The sequence below is a fragment of the Lampetra planeri genome, chromosome 21 (assembly GCF_965212315.1).
Source record: "Lampetra planeri chromosome 21, kcLamPlan1.2.h2, whole genome shotgun sequence".
NCBI lineage: Eukaryota > Metazoa > Chordata > Hyperoartia > Petromyzontiformes > Petromyzontidae > Lampetra > Lampetra planeri.
The window spans coordinates 539,583-555,646 of NC_136127.1; the positions used below are offsets into that span (position 1 = coordinate 539,583).

Sequence of the window (16,064 nt, forward strand, 5' to 3'; positions counted from 1 at the left end):
TTTCCCATAAATATGCTAAATTCCTCTTGATATGCAAATTATTTTGTCAAGGAGCTCTTCCCCTTCTAACCCAGCTTAAATATACGCTCCAAGCCTGGGGTGTTTCATTCAGACGCCATCTTCGCGACAGACCTGTTCTTCACCTGAGGACGGCTGCTTGCGTTGTAGCCGAAACGTCGTGAGAATTATTTTATTATGTTTTATTTTGATTATTTTATTATTTCCCTTCTACGTGACTTTACCGAAAGAACCAAGAAGATGAATCCCTGCAGTCACGAAAGCTTTAAATCGAAAGTTGCCCAAATGTCAAGCTGCTAGATCTATAACACAGCACCCCAGCGTGGTGGACAGTCGGAGGAATGCTGACAAACACAATTTCGCTCTCACTTTGGCTCTTCGCGCTCACCGCTGCGCAAAATATCCACAGAGGCAACAGAACGCTGAGAATAGAACCGCATTCAAGCGAGACCCATTCGCAAAACAATATCAATATCTTACCACAGGACTCGAGCCTAAACTCTAGAAAAGCTCTACCAGCTGCTAAAAACTACGCCTAAGAATAATGAAAACTCTCTTGGAAAATGTTGGCGAATAACCTGGATAGTGCACCGATATGGCACAAATACTACACGAAAGACCAAACTAAGGAATCAGCTCACTGGACTTAGCTCTATCATGACATTAAGCCCGTGCAAAACGCAGATCAGAACAGGAAGAGTCTGCACAAAAGGACGAGGAAAAACCCCAAAGCTGCAATTGTAATAACCAACCACGAGCCATGGACCGCCTACTATCTCTATGCTCGACATGCTCCTTCTCCACACGTCCAACAGACAACTGAATTTGACTGGCATGGTAAGACACCGTGACCAAATGTAGCCCTACCAAACAAGTGGGCCGTGAAAAACACCGCAAAATAAGCGTTCTGGGGATCCCAATTCATGCCAAAATACCATCGATATTTATCGTTTCAACTTGGACCATGCAGCATTCACTGATGCTTGAATAGAGACAACTCAATGGGGTGTGAGGAACCACAGAAAAACAGGGGAGGCAGCCACATGGCAAGCTGGCACCAACAATTAGCCCAAGCTCCGCACCTCTTTGTACATGAAGGTGATATCAGCCAATTAACGAGTGTTTACCATACGTGAGGAACCGGAAGCACCAGCAGAAAACCCACACACGTGAGGGAGAAACGCTATCCCGTGCAGATGGAATAGGTCGAGTCCACATTTTTGCTATACTGCATTCTCCTGGTGAAACAGGGTATAAGTAGCACATCTTGTGGTGATCCACCTGTGGCGTAGTGCGTGAAGCCTTCCCCGTGAGCTGGAGATAGTGTGGTCAGACCAGTGTAGGAACGGGTTTTGGGAAGAGAACAAGCCAACCAGTTCTAGGGCAGCGTCGGCTCTTCATTGACGGACCCGTCTCACGGGATTGGCCCAGGGACCGCACAATGGGCTGCACAGCCCTATAAAAGGAGTGCCCAAATCGGCAGTGTGGGGGCACGCAACTCAGGAGCAGCGGCGGCAGCAGCAAGAGTGGCTGGGCGAGCTCCCACCCTCAAAGAGCGACACGAGTGAGGACCAGGGGATCGTCACCAAGTAGGAGCTGAGTGCTGTCTCCAACTCGATAGAATAGATATCGGACAGGGAAACATTAGGTGACGGTATGATTATTGTTATGTTTCCAGCGACCGATCTGGGGAGTGAACCAGGGCCGGTGGGACGTCTAAAACCCCCAAGAGCATGCCAGGAGCATCAGGCACAGGGAAACAAGCGAGCTGCAGCCTGGCACTGACCAAGAGTGAAGTCGGGTGCTATCGGGTTACCAGGGTGGCTGCTTGGGTGGCCCACGGACATCTTCCACTGTCAGAGGACGGGTACTCTGCGAAGCAGAGTTGCATAGGGGAGAGAAAAACCCCTGGAGAAGGAACGAGGTATCTCTGAAGCAGAGTTGCATAGGGGAGGTGGACGACCCCCCTTCCCCAAAAGCTTCTGTGTGTCTCGGGAAAGCGGTAGGGACCGTAGGTGTGAGTGGATGCGTGTGGGTGATCTGGTATTGTTATTTGGTTGATGTTCGTTGTGGTAGCCTGCTCCACGGCATAACTCCTCTGCCTGGGGTGGTCGGTGTCAGCTCGGAGTAATAAAAAGCTGACATCCCTAACAGCCAGGACTCTGAGTGGTCGAACACCAGCACAACGCGATACACCCTGACCATCAGCCCTCCGGATTAGGCAACGTGACACTACCAACCCTCGCTGCTGCCTTCGCAGTGCTGGATTTACAGGCCACGTGCATCGCCGCAGCCACTACTGCCGGGCTAGACATCGGCACGCTTGAAATCTAGAACACTATGACAGGCATGTCCTTAACATGTCTGGTCATAAAATTACACATACATTACATATTATGAATACTACAAATTATCGTGCATTGAGATTGTTTTACTTTACTTATAGTTAGCAATCACACAAAACCTTACGAATGGAAGTGTATGTCCTCTTCCATGTGACGATGAACGTTGGAATTATCTCCGTGACCATGGCAGACCTTACGACGACATTTCCCCCAAGCTTCTCCAGTTACAACAAAAGTCCAAACCAATTTAAGAGTACAAGGTGACAGAGTTGACAAACTTGTATAGTGTCAGCTCACTACCCGTACAAGATTTAATACCTTCTCAAAATCAAATCTACGCAAGTTAACTTAAAAAAATGGCCATTTCTGTAAAAAAACTATCTTCGGGCAGTTTAAAAAAACCACAACAATGTATATTGCACTGTGTACTCAATTAAGGAAAGATATTTATTGAGTACTAATGGGCAGTACCCGGCATTGCCTGGGCGTAAAAGACACACACATGGACCCACACATGCACTTACACACACACACATGGACCCACGCACACACATCGATTCACATACATAGACACATGCATAGACCCACACACACATCGACCTACACACACGTGGACTTACACACAGACATATTGACTAACACACACACATCGATGCGCGCACACACACATCGACTTACGCACACACAGACACACAGAAACATTGACTTATCGACTCCCACATACACACATTGACATACACACTCACATATCGACGCACACACACATGGAACTACACACACACACATGGAACTACACACACAAACATATGGACTTACACACACAAACATATCGATGTACAGATACACAGCGACTCGCACACACACATCGACTTACACACAAACACATCGACTTACACACACATACATAGTGTCACACACATGGACCTACACACATATCGACTTGCACAAACACATCGACTAACACACACACACCCACGAACTCACACACACACATCGACGAACAAACACATCGACTTAAACACACACATACATAGACTCACATGCACATAGAATTACGCACACACATGGACTTACACACACATCGACTAACACACACACATGGACTGACACACACATACACGGACTTGCACAGACACAAGGCACACATACATATGGACTCAAGTACACATGGACGTACACACACTAACCTTTATATATACTAAATAAGTTTGTAATAGTTTTCTATGTAAGTGACTTTAGAGAAATAAGCAAGGGAGAGGGGAAATGCACGCGTGCATAATAAGTAATTAGGAGCGACTGCGAGGGTATTCCGCCATTTTGGTGCAAAAATTTGCCGCGAGCAAGAGCGGCAAACTAATGAAAGTCAACGAATACAAAATAAACCTAACCTACCTGGAACTGAGCAAATGCGCACCAATCAAGCGTAATTGACATAACGTCACTACTCAACCCCCCTACTGAGGGGCAAGTGTAAATGTTATAGAATGATAATGTAATTGAGTATATTTATTGGTTTGCTATTTGTGCAGTAAGTGATATTCGTGGCTGCTTATGCCTCAAGAGTCCAGAAAAAGGCTATTCTTCATAAACAATGGTTCATCCCTGTCATTAAATCTTAACCTATAAAAGGCAATTTGTAATGAGGAAACAGTCCTGGTAGAATATGATTGAAGGGAGCTGTAAATCTGTGTTACCTTGCGCAATGTCCACACGAAAGAGAAATCCCCCTTCATCCCCACCGAACACGTGAGTTGGTATGGTCGAGCGCGTGCTATGTAATAAATAAACGAAAACAGCACTAAATCGCTAATTAAACTACTTTAAAGGTGAAGGAATGTGAAATCGGAATAGCGCTGGCTCAGCACGGGGCTTATGGCGTGCTACCTGGCTACTTTTTTTAAACGTAAACCCCACGGTGTGCGAGCAAAATCCTTCGCAAGTTTCGGCCACACACACACACGGACAAACAGACAGACAATGACATTTATAGGTAGGTAATTTACAGAAAATATGTCATAACAATTAAGTCCGCGATGAGAAATACAATTTAATCTATGATCTAGTTATTAATGCTTCTTACGGGGATCGTGCCGAGTTTCGAGTAAATGTAACCCTTACTCTGCTATTGCTTGTGTCGTCATCCAATGCCAGTACCAAAGCAATTCCTTTCCATTCATATTTTCATTAATGTGTATACCCAATGTTAAAAAGTGTCACATCTTATGACAGTTCACAATAAGCACCTTCCAACACCTCTCAACCACAATCATAAGTCTGTAATCTAATAAACATCTCTCTGTGTGTCTATGTTGTGTGTCTATTTCTCTGTGTCTGTCTCTCTCTGCTTGTGTCTCCGTGTCTGTTTTGTCTCTCTCTCAAATTTAGTTCTACCTGATGACGACTGCTTGTGTTGCAATCGAAACGTCGTATTCTATTATTTAATTCATTTTCTTTTTACGTGACTTACCGAAAGAACCAAAGAATAATTCCTGCAGTCACGAAAGCTTCAAATCAAGTTCTAACAAACACTTCGGTATGAACCACAAAAACCCCATCATAGCACTACACAAGTCGGAGTGTTTGTTGCATTAAACCCACTAGACACTGCTATATGCACGAACATGGGTCTATCTGCCAGGGCGCTGGTGGCTATACTGCACGTAGCCCTGCAATACAACACTGTGGAGGTAGCGAGGGCTGGTGGATCACACGCACATGCATTGTGAAACCCAATCCCTGCTCAGAAACCTCACCATCTCCTGGTTTGTCAGGGGTTATGGTAGAAGAGCAAGTGGATTAATGTCTGTCTCTGCAACGATTGGTGTTATCCACCCTTGCACAAATGCATTTCCTCTGGGTGCCCTGATTTACTCCCACGTGTCAGCGCTCATGAGTGGAGAGTTGGCCAAACATCCCAATTTAGGCCCAAACATCTTCGGAAAAAAATTGTTGCTGCCGGTTGCGGTTGTCTTCCGAAGAACTACTCTGGTTGTTTCCCGCGCAACTCGATGCGAAAACTGCGCTTACAAATCGTAAGGCGTTGTGAGATGCAAGGCGCACGAAAACTTGAGTTATTTTTAAAAAGGCGCCTTCCTTAAAGCGAGGCACATGCTAAACACATTGTTATTCTGCGATACGACTTTCGAAACGTGCAATTAGAACAATCAGGTTAATCTAAAACCATACATTTTGTGACACTTTAAATCTTCATCCGTGAATGCAGGCTGAACAGGTCCAGCACGTTTAAGTTTTTGTTTTTATGCGAAAGTCAGGCAGAGCCTTATCTGATGAGGTAGAGAACCTCACGTAAGCAAAATACTGGGCCCCAAAGATGTTTGTAGTCACACCCTGGAAAAGTTGAGCAGTCCCTTGTCAGTGGATTAAAGCAGTCGAAAGGGGCAGTAGGAAGAAAGGAGACCATTCAGGTTGCGGGGGTGCCTGGTTACGTGTAGCTTTATTGGTCATTAGACCGACTTTGAAGGTGACGAGACCATGACACTGGAACAGCCGATGTGGACCCATGTCCTTGACACTAGGACCTACCATGGAGCTGATCTGTCCATAACAGACTACCATCAGCTTGTCATCTGCAATATGTGCCCTGCATTCTTCCACTAGAGTGGTAGGTGTCTCAGCTAGTTGATCAAAGTTGCAAGCGAGAATTTCATCATTGCTTGCAGCAGGGGTTGGCATCGTCCCCCCCAAACCACTCTGATGACGAGGGGAAATGGGTGAGGTTCGGGACAGTGGCTCATGCAGCTGCATTGGCTGACAGAGGAGGTGTTCTGGCTTGCTGAGAAAAAGCGACAAGCCCACTCCCACCATCCACAGCATCCCACGTCGGAGAATTAGGTTTACCGGAGCCTTCTCTCAGAGGGATCAACCTCAACCAAGAACACAACACCATAAGAATATATTGCCCGGCTCAAAGGACATGTGCAGCTGCATAGCAGTGAAAACAAAGCGTACCGCCTAATAATGTCCCCCAATGGCAACATAGACAGCGCAAACATGGGTTGCTCAAATGGAGCCCTGTGGCACCCCACAGAGGAATAAAACCCAGACTATTCACTGTATCCTACCCTCGAGGTAAGGCCGAAACCACCTTAGGACAGTGCCGGACAATCCACAATTGAAGTTGAGGTACTCCAACAGCACGACATGGTCCAGTGTCGAATGGCATGGAGAGATCACGAGAACCAAGATAAAACGTATATTCCGATCTCTCGCTCTTTGGAGAATACAATATCAAGAAGCCATCTTGGTAAAAATCCTCTTCTGAAATCCTGACTGGAGAGAATCATGAAGCATAGTGCTTCTTTAGTGCCCATTCTGTTTCTCTTCCCTACCCTCGCCCCTCCACTCCTTCACCTACCCTTTCGTGATCCCCAAGTATCTTATATCGTGGTCACTCATTGCTCAACCCTTGCAAGCCCCTGCCCTCTAAATAATTCCATTTTGTCAGTGTTTTTTAAAACTACATCAAACGCCTTGAACGAAGGCGCTCCATAAGCATTAAATTAGATTAGCATTAGATTCGACACTTGGATAGACAAATCATTATCCAGCTGCTGTGCAACCAGCTTCTCAATAACCTAACCTAGAAAGGGCAGGTGAGACACCAGTCTGTAGTTATAAAGAATATCTGGCTCAAGGGAGGGACACTTCAACGATTGCCCGGACCAGTCTGATGTTATCCATGTACCCCACTGGACCATTATCCAGACTACAGTTGGCTGGCCGCTATGTCTGAATGATCCTCACAACATCCGTCATCTGGTCAGCCAGTCAAACCGGACAGACTGGTTACAAGTGTAAAGACAGTACAGGGGGCTAGCGGCCACAGTGGGTAATGACAGGGGAATTGGCAAAAGGATGAGACTAGGGGCCACAAGGGGTAATGACACGTTAACTGATAGTGGGCACAGGGGGTAATGACAGAATTAGCATGGGAAGAGACTAGGGGCTACAAGGGGTAATGACAGGTTAAGGAACAGACAGACAGGGGAATGATCTGAGGTCTACAAGAAGGATCAAGAATAGGGGCTGTTGCCAAATGATAGAAGGGGACAGGTGTGAAGTAAGGATCGAAAGCCAGCGAGAGAGTTCGAGACTAGGGGCGTGGCCAAGGGTCAAGGGATGGACCTGCTAGGGATAAAAGGGGTCTAGAGGAGAAACTCGGGGCTGTTGCTGGAGTCGGGGTCTTCGCTGTCAAGTGAATGTGTCTTCAGAAGAAGAATCATAAAAAATGAACCCGTAAAAACAAAGTTTTTCGCTATAAATCCTTTATGCGTGTTCAATGGGCCACAACCCAGCCCACATTGGTCTTTGAAACGGGCGGCTAGTCCTCTCGTCCTCTGGCTTGAGATGGCTGCCACCTATGGGTCAGATGATTGCCTGCCACCATTAAGCAATTGGTAATTAAATATAAAAAAAAAAATCCTAAAAAGTGGAAAATTTTGGAATTTTTCACGAAAATAAATTGTCACGCACAACGAGTCTGTGTGCAAAATGTCAGCTCGATTGGATCACGGGAAGTGGGTTAAAAAACGACCGAAAGATTTGCACGGTCGTAAGCGCGCAAGCAAGCGAACTTAATATAAAGGATTTAAAAAGGCAGTGTCTCCTGGAGTCGTTACACAAGCAACCTCCCATCCATCTCCACCGCACCGCTTAGAGGGGGGTCAGATAGATGCCAGACCTGACGGTGCCAATCTTAAATGAAAATAAATCGAGAACTTGTTGCGTCTGTACAAAGCTATGCACATAAACAAAAGAAAACAAACTCAATTGGGATTACACGCAACATCGCCCGCGGACTGTGAAACTACTGCAGACTGCCTCTGAAACACAGTACGTCCCCCCCTTTCGTGATAGCCGTGTACGGGACTACTACTACGCTTGCTTACCTAAGAATGCTGCCAAGTTTGTGGAGAGAAGGGTGATTTTGCTGCATGTCACCCAATTAGGTAATTTTCAGGTTATTTTACAGCATCGAGAAGTTTGGCCAATTACAGTAACATTGTGTGTGTGTGAGTATTTAGCTATGAGAGGAAACCAGAGAACTCATAGAAACCCAAACAGAACAGGGGAAGAACAAAAAAACTCTGCACAGAAAGGTGCTCGAGTAGGAAGTCAAACCCAGGACCTTCTTTCTGAGGCACAAGTATTATCAACGTGCCACCCTGCGAATACAAAACGTTCTAAAGTGTTATTATTATTGTAAAACGAGGGTGCAGGTGTGAGAAGGTGTTGTGGGCTATGGTGAGTGCTGGCTACGTGGCGGGGGGCATGCTGCACACGTGCCTGGCACCGGCGTGCGTGCGCAGGTGGTCCCTCAGGTGGTGGTTGAGGCGGAAGCCTCGGCCGCAGTGCTGGCACGCGTACGGGCGCTCCCCCGTGTGGGTGCGCGTGTGCCGCACCAGGTCTGACGACTGCAGGAAGCGCTTCCCGCAGGTGGCGCACGCGTACGGGCGGTCGCCCGTGTGTGTGCGCCCGTGGATCTGCAAGTACCGACGCTGCGTGAACGTCTGCCCGCACGACTGGCACTGGAAGGGTTTATCACCTGGGTATGCAGTGGCGGTGGCTTCATCAGCCTGCTGCTGTTGCTGGAGAGGAGCCCCCAAGTTGGTCGACCAATTACGCCGAACCTTGCGAGCTTTCTTTTGCCCTGGATGCTGCTGCTGCTGGTGCTGCTGCTGTTGCTGCTGCTGCTGCTGTTGCTGCTGTTGCTGCTGCGGAAAACGCCCATTTCCGCCACCTCCGGCAAAGTCATTTCCGCTGACCTCTCCAGAGTAGCCACAATTCCCATCATCTAAGTTCCCCAGATACCCATGGGAGGACTCCACATGACTGGGCTGCTCCATGACAGCCACTTTCCGGTCTTCCTGGTGCACCTCCGGCAAGAAGTAGCGTCCCTCTTCCCCGCTCACACCTTCATTCTCACCTGCACATCAACAGAGCATTCAGATTTCATCACACTGCTATACTTTTGAATTCTTTCTAGTTTGTATTTTCAAAGCTCTCATTAAAACCTCGCTCAATTTGAGAGAAACTTGTTCGCATTGATCAATTACAAGTTGTATAGCACCATTTGCTGCTAGCCGGTTGATGTATCGGGCCTCTGAGCCTGTGCTCAGGGACTGTGAATAAGACCAGCTTACCCACTATCCACTAGATCAAGCACAGAGAACAAAAATGGTGTGGGGCCACTAGAATGCAGGTTTATGGACATTAAGGAGATTATAATAAAGTTAAAACTTTATTAGGAATATATCCTTGTTCGTGCCAAACTAAGCGGTAGCTCGGAGATGTTAACTACCTTGCCTGGTATACAGGAGTTCATGGGTTCGATCCCGACAATGATGACTGTATATTTGGAGTTTGCGTTTCTCTCTCCCCTCAGTCATGTGGATTTTTCTCCGTTTTTTTCCTCCACATTTCGAATCAACAACACACGTTTAGAGCATTTGGTTGCTACAAATTTTCACATGATAAGCCGCTACGTTGAGCTATCAATTGTGGCCAGGTCACTTCTGGAAAAGAGCTGTATAAGCTCAGTGGGCCTTGCCTGGTAAAATTAAAAGAGTTTCGTTTTAAACTAGATTCGAAGCTTTCGTGACTGCAGGAATTACTCTTTGGTTCTTTCGGTAAAGTCACGTAGATAGAAATAAAATAAAATAATAATAGAATACGATATTTCGATTGTAATACAAGCAACCATCATCAGGTATAAATGAATGAGAAAACAAACATAGTAAACTTGGAAATATAATGCAATAACAACACAGTCAGCCAACAAAACAGTCAACACCCCACCTGATTGATTATATTCTTCCAAAGATTGTTAAATTCGAGAGAGAGACAAAACATAGACACGGAGACACAGACACACAAGCAGAGAGAGACTCACACAGAGACTCTCTATTTAAGGCCTCGACACAGAGACGTTGTCTTTCTGTGTGCCTATGTGTGTCTCTCTCTGTCTCTGTGAGTCTTTCTCTCTCTGCTTATGTCTGCCTGTGTGGGCCACCCTAGTTATTAATGTGCGTGGGTTAACCGTAAACATGGACGTCATTTGCTTCAAGTTGAAGAACCTGCGACGTCATTCGAAAATAGGTCATTGCGTGCCGGTGTCACGGTCCGAATTGACCAAATTCTAAAAATCACTCGCAAATTACTCAACTGAGATTCACATAGCAATCATCGCCCCCTACTGGCAGACTAATGCCCACTTGCAGGCCAGATGCTGAAGCACCTTGTATTGCACAGAGATGAGATATTAAGTTGCTTATCATGTGTGAAGCGCTCTCAGATGCCCTGACATAAAGAGCACTATAACAGAACATAATTATTTTTACTTTACTTCTGTCACAAGCACTGTAACAAATATCCAGATACTTTCTGGCTCACTCTACCTCCTGGGCTGTGGCTGTATGAATGCAGCAATCTGCAGAACAGCTACACTGTCAGTCTGCTCCAGTGACCTTCGTCAAGCATCATCGGCTGGATAGGGCTGCCTCGGCTGAGGCCAGTTTTAGTCACGTGTTTCTCCACCGTAGTTCATGCCTCATCCTCATTTAACTGAGTAATGGACCTTGGTCTTCCTGTGCTTAGTAGTGCTGATATCCCAGGATTATATACATTGGCACATGCACTGTGTAATGTAACAATAAACTGTTGCGGCACGAGTGGCCCCTGTACATCGTGATGTACTGTGATGCACTGCTCAGAGAGTTTGGAAAGAAAACTTCAACTCACAACATTAGAGCCCACAGCACAAATGGTGATACAGTTGATAGAAAAAAGTAAAGGGCACCACTGTCTCGCCTGGTATGCAGGAGGTCGTGAGTTTGATCTTGACCCCGACACCTGTATATTTGGAGTTTGCATGTTCTCTCTGTGGTCGCATGGATTTTTCTCCGGGTACTCTGGTTTTTCCCTCCATATTTAGAAACATGCATATAATGTAATTGGCGACGATAAATTTCCACGTGATGAGCCACTTCGTTGACCTATCCTTTGTGGCCATAGCTCAGTGGGCCCTACCTGGTAAAATCTAAATAGTTTAGTGATACAGTTTTAAACAAATATGTATTTATTAGGTAACCTGTGACTAAGAACATATAGGTAATGAGTAACCTCCAGATAATATGTATGTAATGTGTGGCAACAGAAGCTAAACCTGTACCTCTCCAGCGACCATCCTGCTCGATCTTGATCCCAGTCCAGCCTGACACGTGCGGCTTCTGAGAGGTCACGTCTTCAGCCCTCGCTACCGCTCGGCGCTGGCTTCCTCGTGCCTTCCCTGCCACAATTCCACAAACATACGCCTTAAAATTACACCAAACGTGCTAAACTTATCATGAACACAACACAAACTTCAAACCACAAAACTAATAAACAATGCACGGTGGTCATGCACCTCGGACCCCATTCAAACAAAAAGCCCGATCTCGCTTGGCTGATGAATGTTTAAAGCGAGAAGTCGGGTGCAGCTGGGGTTGGCATTGTGAAGTGGGCATGCAATTCAATGAATTAGTTGTGCATAACAATGCATTGGTTGCTGTGGTTGCTTAACGTTTTGTTACACAAGTCTTTTAATGGAAAATAACTGGACAACTCAAGACCGGAGTCTAACTTGACTTAAAAGCTTCGTAGGAAAGAGAACCCTGCAGAGAAAGGTCCTTGAGGTTGGCTCACAATGTGCCGGAGACATCCCCTACTACTCCGGGTGTTCATTCTACTGATCAGCTGTGCCGCACCAGCCACGGAACACGAGGTCAGACATACAAACTGCCTTCGTCTCCGAAAGAGCACAGACTGATGGCCAAGCTGTGGAGGTCCAATATGTAAGGCCTCCATTGCCTCACAGAAGATAGGAGAGACCTCCTCTTTATCAGGCAAATTGGCTATTGATTTCTCAAGCCTGTGTCACCCACCCACTCACCCACCCACCCACTAACATCAACTCTTGATGTTAGTACAGTAGAAGCTTAATTATCCACGTGCTTATTCGATTTGCGGATTAATCGCGCACCTTATATATTGACATAAATTAATAACTCATGGATTTTCCCTTCAGCCAAACTTAATATTCTAAAAACAGTTATACGTTGTTAATTTTGGGAAATGTTTATGAAAAGTCACGTGCTTAAACTGAACATATATGTGGCTCTGGTTAATCCGAAACCCACGTGATCACGTCTAGAGTACAGCAGTTGCATACATTTAAAACAGTGGGCAGAGTTTGGTTTATTTTGATTGCCGTGGCTCTGCTGTCCACTTAATGGGTGGAATCTTCTGCGCGGGACCAGGAAAGTTATCACTGAGCATGCACATCGATTGGTAATGCATACCTATATTCGTGGTTTTTGGCATAGAGATCCGTGGAAAATGAATATTTTTGGATTATCTGCAATTTTGAATTATCCGTAGCCGTCGTTCCCGTCATTAGCGTGGATAATTGAGAGTCTATTGTATATCCACACATGCCACCACTGAACTGTGGGCACAGCCCAGCAGTGGCTCGGGCGCTGTGAAAATCCGCCACCATCATGAGACCCGGCCGTACACCGTCATGACAGAGAGCCACCACTGAACATAGAGTGGAAGGCAGTGGAGAATCAGAGGAGGAGGTGGTGTACCACAGCTGTAATAAGTTGATAGCAATATGATATAGAGAATCAGGATTTGATAACCTGAAGAAACACAGCAGTGGAGTTGTTTAAGGAAGATCTGAAGATTTACAAGTTGTTGAAGAATCAACGTGTAAAGAGTTGTTCGAAAATAAGTAGAGATAAGGATGACTCAAGGAGGAGATCCACACACAAGAGAGAACACCAATTGCACTAAACTTTGCCAATCGAGCCAACGAGCTAAATAGTGACTTTATAACAAGTCCATGGACTATCATCATGGTGAAGATATCTGCCCATTTTTCACCTGATGGGGAAAAAGTGCTGTGCTGTCGACACCCACGAGGAGGTCGCATCTACACTTCGTCAGAATTCTGCGCCGATAGCATCGCTGCTTCTATGCTCTCATTAACAGCCCGCAACTGAGTCATCAATGTGACGGAGGCTTTCGTTCGTCCAGCTGACAGTTGCGGCCACTGCTGCCATGTGGCCGCGTTGGTGCGGCATCGCACTGCTCACGTCGACTGGAGGAGGTATCGCGCGCAACGGCTCCCACAGGCAAAACAAGACCCCCCCTCATTGACTGCGACTAAAGATACCGGACTATGCTTAAAGTCCATATGTAGAAGAGAGAAATACCCAGTGCGCACAGTTAACCGAGGGCAACCGAGGGCAAACAGGTGCGCATGTGCAACATGAAGTTGCACGAACAATCCGTCAGTTGTTAAGGGGCGAAGCAGGTGTAAACGGGGTCGACCGGTTGTGCACGTTGAGACCGGAGGTATTGCCAGGGAGACAGGAGATGAGGGTTGATCGATGGGCCAACAGGCGCCGGCCTGGCAAGAGCTTAAAGAGACGCACGAGAGGTCTCAGATAATTAGCAGAGGGATATAAGGGTGTGTGCGTGAGCGAGGGGGAATTGTTGCCAGGGACAAGAGTGAAGGCATCTCGCCGCTGCCGCTCCAGCCGTCAATGGGACATCAACCCACACGCCGTCGCCGGGCGGGTATTGGCTGATCCCCCCGCCTGGGACAGACAGGTGAGCGGGTCTGAGGGAGCGTAGGCGAGGGCAGCAGTGGAGATGTAGAGTTGCTGTGTGCGGAGACGCTGTTTGCAGAGTCGCGTAGAGCAGAGCTGCCGAGTGCAGGATAGGTGAGGTGAAAGATAGATAAGAGTGGGGAGAAGTTAAACATAAGTGACCGTATAGTTATAGGAGTGCCTACAACTGGTGCAAGAATAGGTGACTAAAGTGTAAGCAGGTGACTTGTTACAACGTGTCGGTGTGAGTAATTCTTGAAGACACTACGCATGTATTAGTGCGCATCACAATTACTTTGAGTCTGTGGTATCAAGTACTTATTCATTTCCTACTTTTGATCTTGGGTTGTTTAATGTTGATTGCTTTTGCATACAGAGCATTGCCTGATTTACTTGCTTTTTGATTCATACCAAAGCCTTCGTAACAGTATTCTATATAAGCTGTACCAAACACCCTTTGCATATTAATAACTGGTATTCTGACTTTTAATAAAGAAAATAGTTGCTTGTATTAAAATACTTTTTTATAGGTGTGGTTTACTAGTGTGTTCAATCATTCCGTTGCATGTGGCAATATCAAACGGATCCGGTTTTCATTGGTTACTGTCATTATTCAAATATACCCGAAACAACAAAACACTCAAATCATTGACAGGTGCTAATTGGAACAATAATTCTCTCCCGCTCCTGTCGCCAAAGGGAATGGGTGAGGTTTAGGCTCATTGGGTACCCCCAGTCCAGACTTCCACAGAAAACCTGGTTTACAGACATATTCCAGCTAGCTAAAAACAATCTATTTTTATTTTACCAGGTAACACCCACTGAGCTATAACGCTCTTTTTCAGAAGTGATCTGTTCATAAATTATAGCGCAATGAAGTGGCTTATTGTGTGTACATTTATAGCAGCCAAATATTCTCAATGCATGTTTCTAAAAGTGGAAGCATAAACCGGAGGACCAGGAGAAAAATCCACGTGATCACCAAATATACAGGCGTCTGGGTCAGGATCGAACCCACGCCCTCCTGTATACCAGGCGAGATAGTTAACATCTCGCCAACGTGGCACAAGAATGCAGCAGGACCACCCTCATTGTCTACACAACATCCCTCACACCCGAGAATGAGACCTACCAGAGCCTAAGCACCTCCAATTAGCACGTTTGGCTACATATAGTACAAAAGAAGGTTTGGAGCGCTGTGGGTTTCCTGCAAGAATAAGTGGTGGTTTGCAGATTGCCGGGAGATGGAAACTGCCTCGGCAGCTCGAGATCACAAATTACACTTGGTAATTGCTTCTCACTAAGTTCGAAACGTTTATGCTCAACCTGAAACAAGCAGTCCATGAGCCATTCTGACTTTAATCAGGCCGAATAGTACACGGAGCATAGAGAAACTTGAAAGATCTGTACACAGTCCCATCCCATCATTGGCTGGGTCATGTAGCTCACATGCCCAGCCACCAAATGCCCAACCAGCTTGTTTTGCTTGAAAGAGGGGAATAAATGGGTAAGGCACATGCCAGAGAAGAGATGGGCTGATGTAATATAGGATGACGTGGAGCTAACCTGGACTTGCCAATGACTGGAGCCAGCACTGTCAAGATCGACATCTGTAGAAGAGGCTTGTGAAGGACGCGACTGGGCAGTTGGGAGACATTTTCCCTCCAAAAACAAGAGTGGGAGGAGCAATGCTAACAACGAACGGAGCGGCAAACGGCTATCCATGTCCTCCTACCAGCGAGCTTTCCACACTTCAAGTGGCCTCCAAGTGCAACTAACCTGGCACAAACACAGTGGTGATGCCACCATCCCTTAGTGGTGAATAGCTACTCTTGTTGTTGCACTATTTTATATTTTTACGAATAAAAAATAATCTCACTGGTTAAAACATTAATGTACGGATATTAAGTGAATTGATATTTGGTGCATTAGCTTTGCCACTTCATTGTAAACGACTTTTAGGGTTTACTCCGGGCAGTGTGTGTTCAGAAATGACAACATGTGCTCTCATATAACATTTAATATA

General features: G+C 46.1%; 1 protein-coding gene across 1 annotated transcript in view; it reads right to left on the bottom strand.

Annotated features, from left to right (window-relative positions):
* The window catches only part of LOC144724776 (uncharacterized), a 43,570-nt gene that overhangs the window by 13,306 nt on the left and 14,200 nt on the right, over positions 1 to 16,064 (bottom strand). The window contains exons 4-5 of the mRNA XM_078604162.1: positions 11,554 to 11,670; positions 8,643 to 9,309 (exon numbers count right to left, since the gene is read on the bottom strand). Of these exons, the coding sequence (XP_078460288.1) occupies positions 8,643 to 9,309; positions 11,554 to 11,670 (784 nt within the window). The remainder of the gene's footprint in view (positions 1 to 8,642; positions 9,310 to 11,553; positions 11,671 to 16,064) is intronic.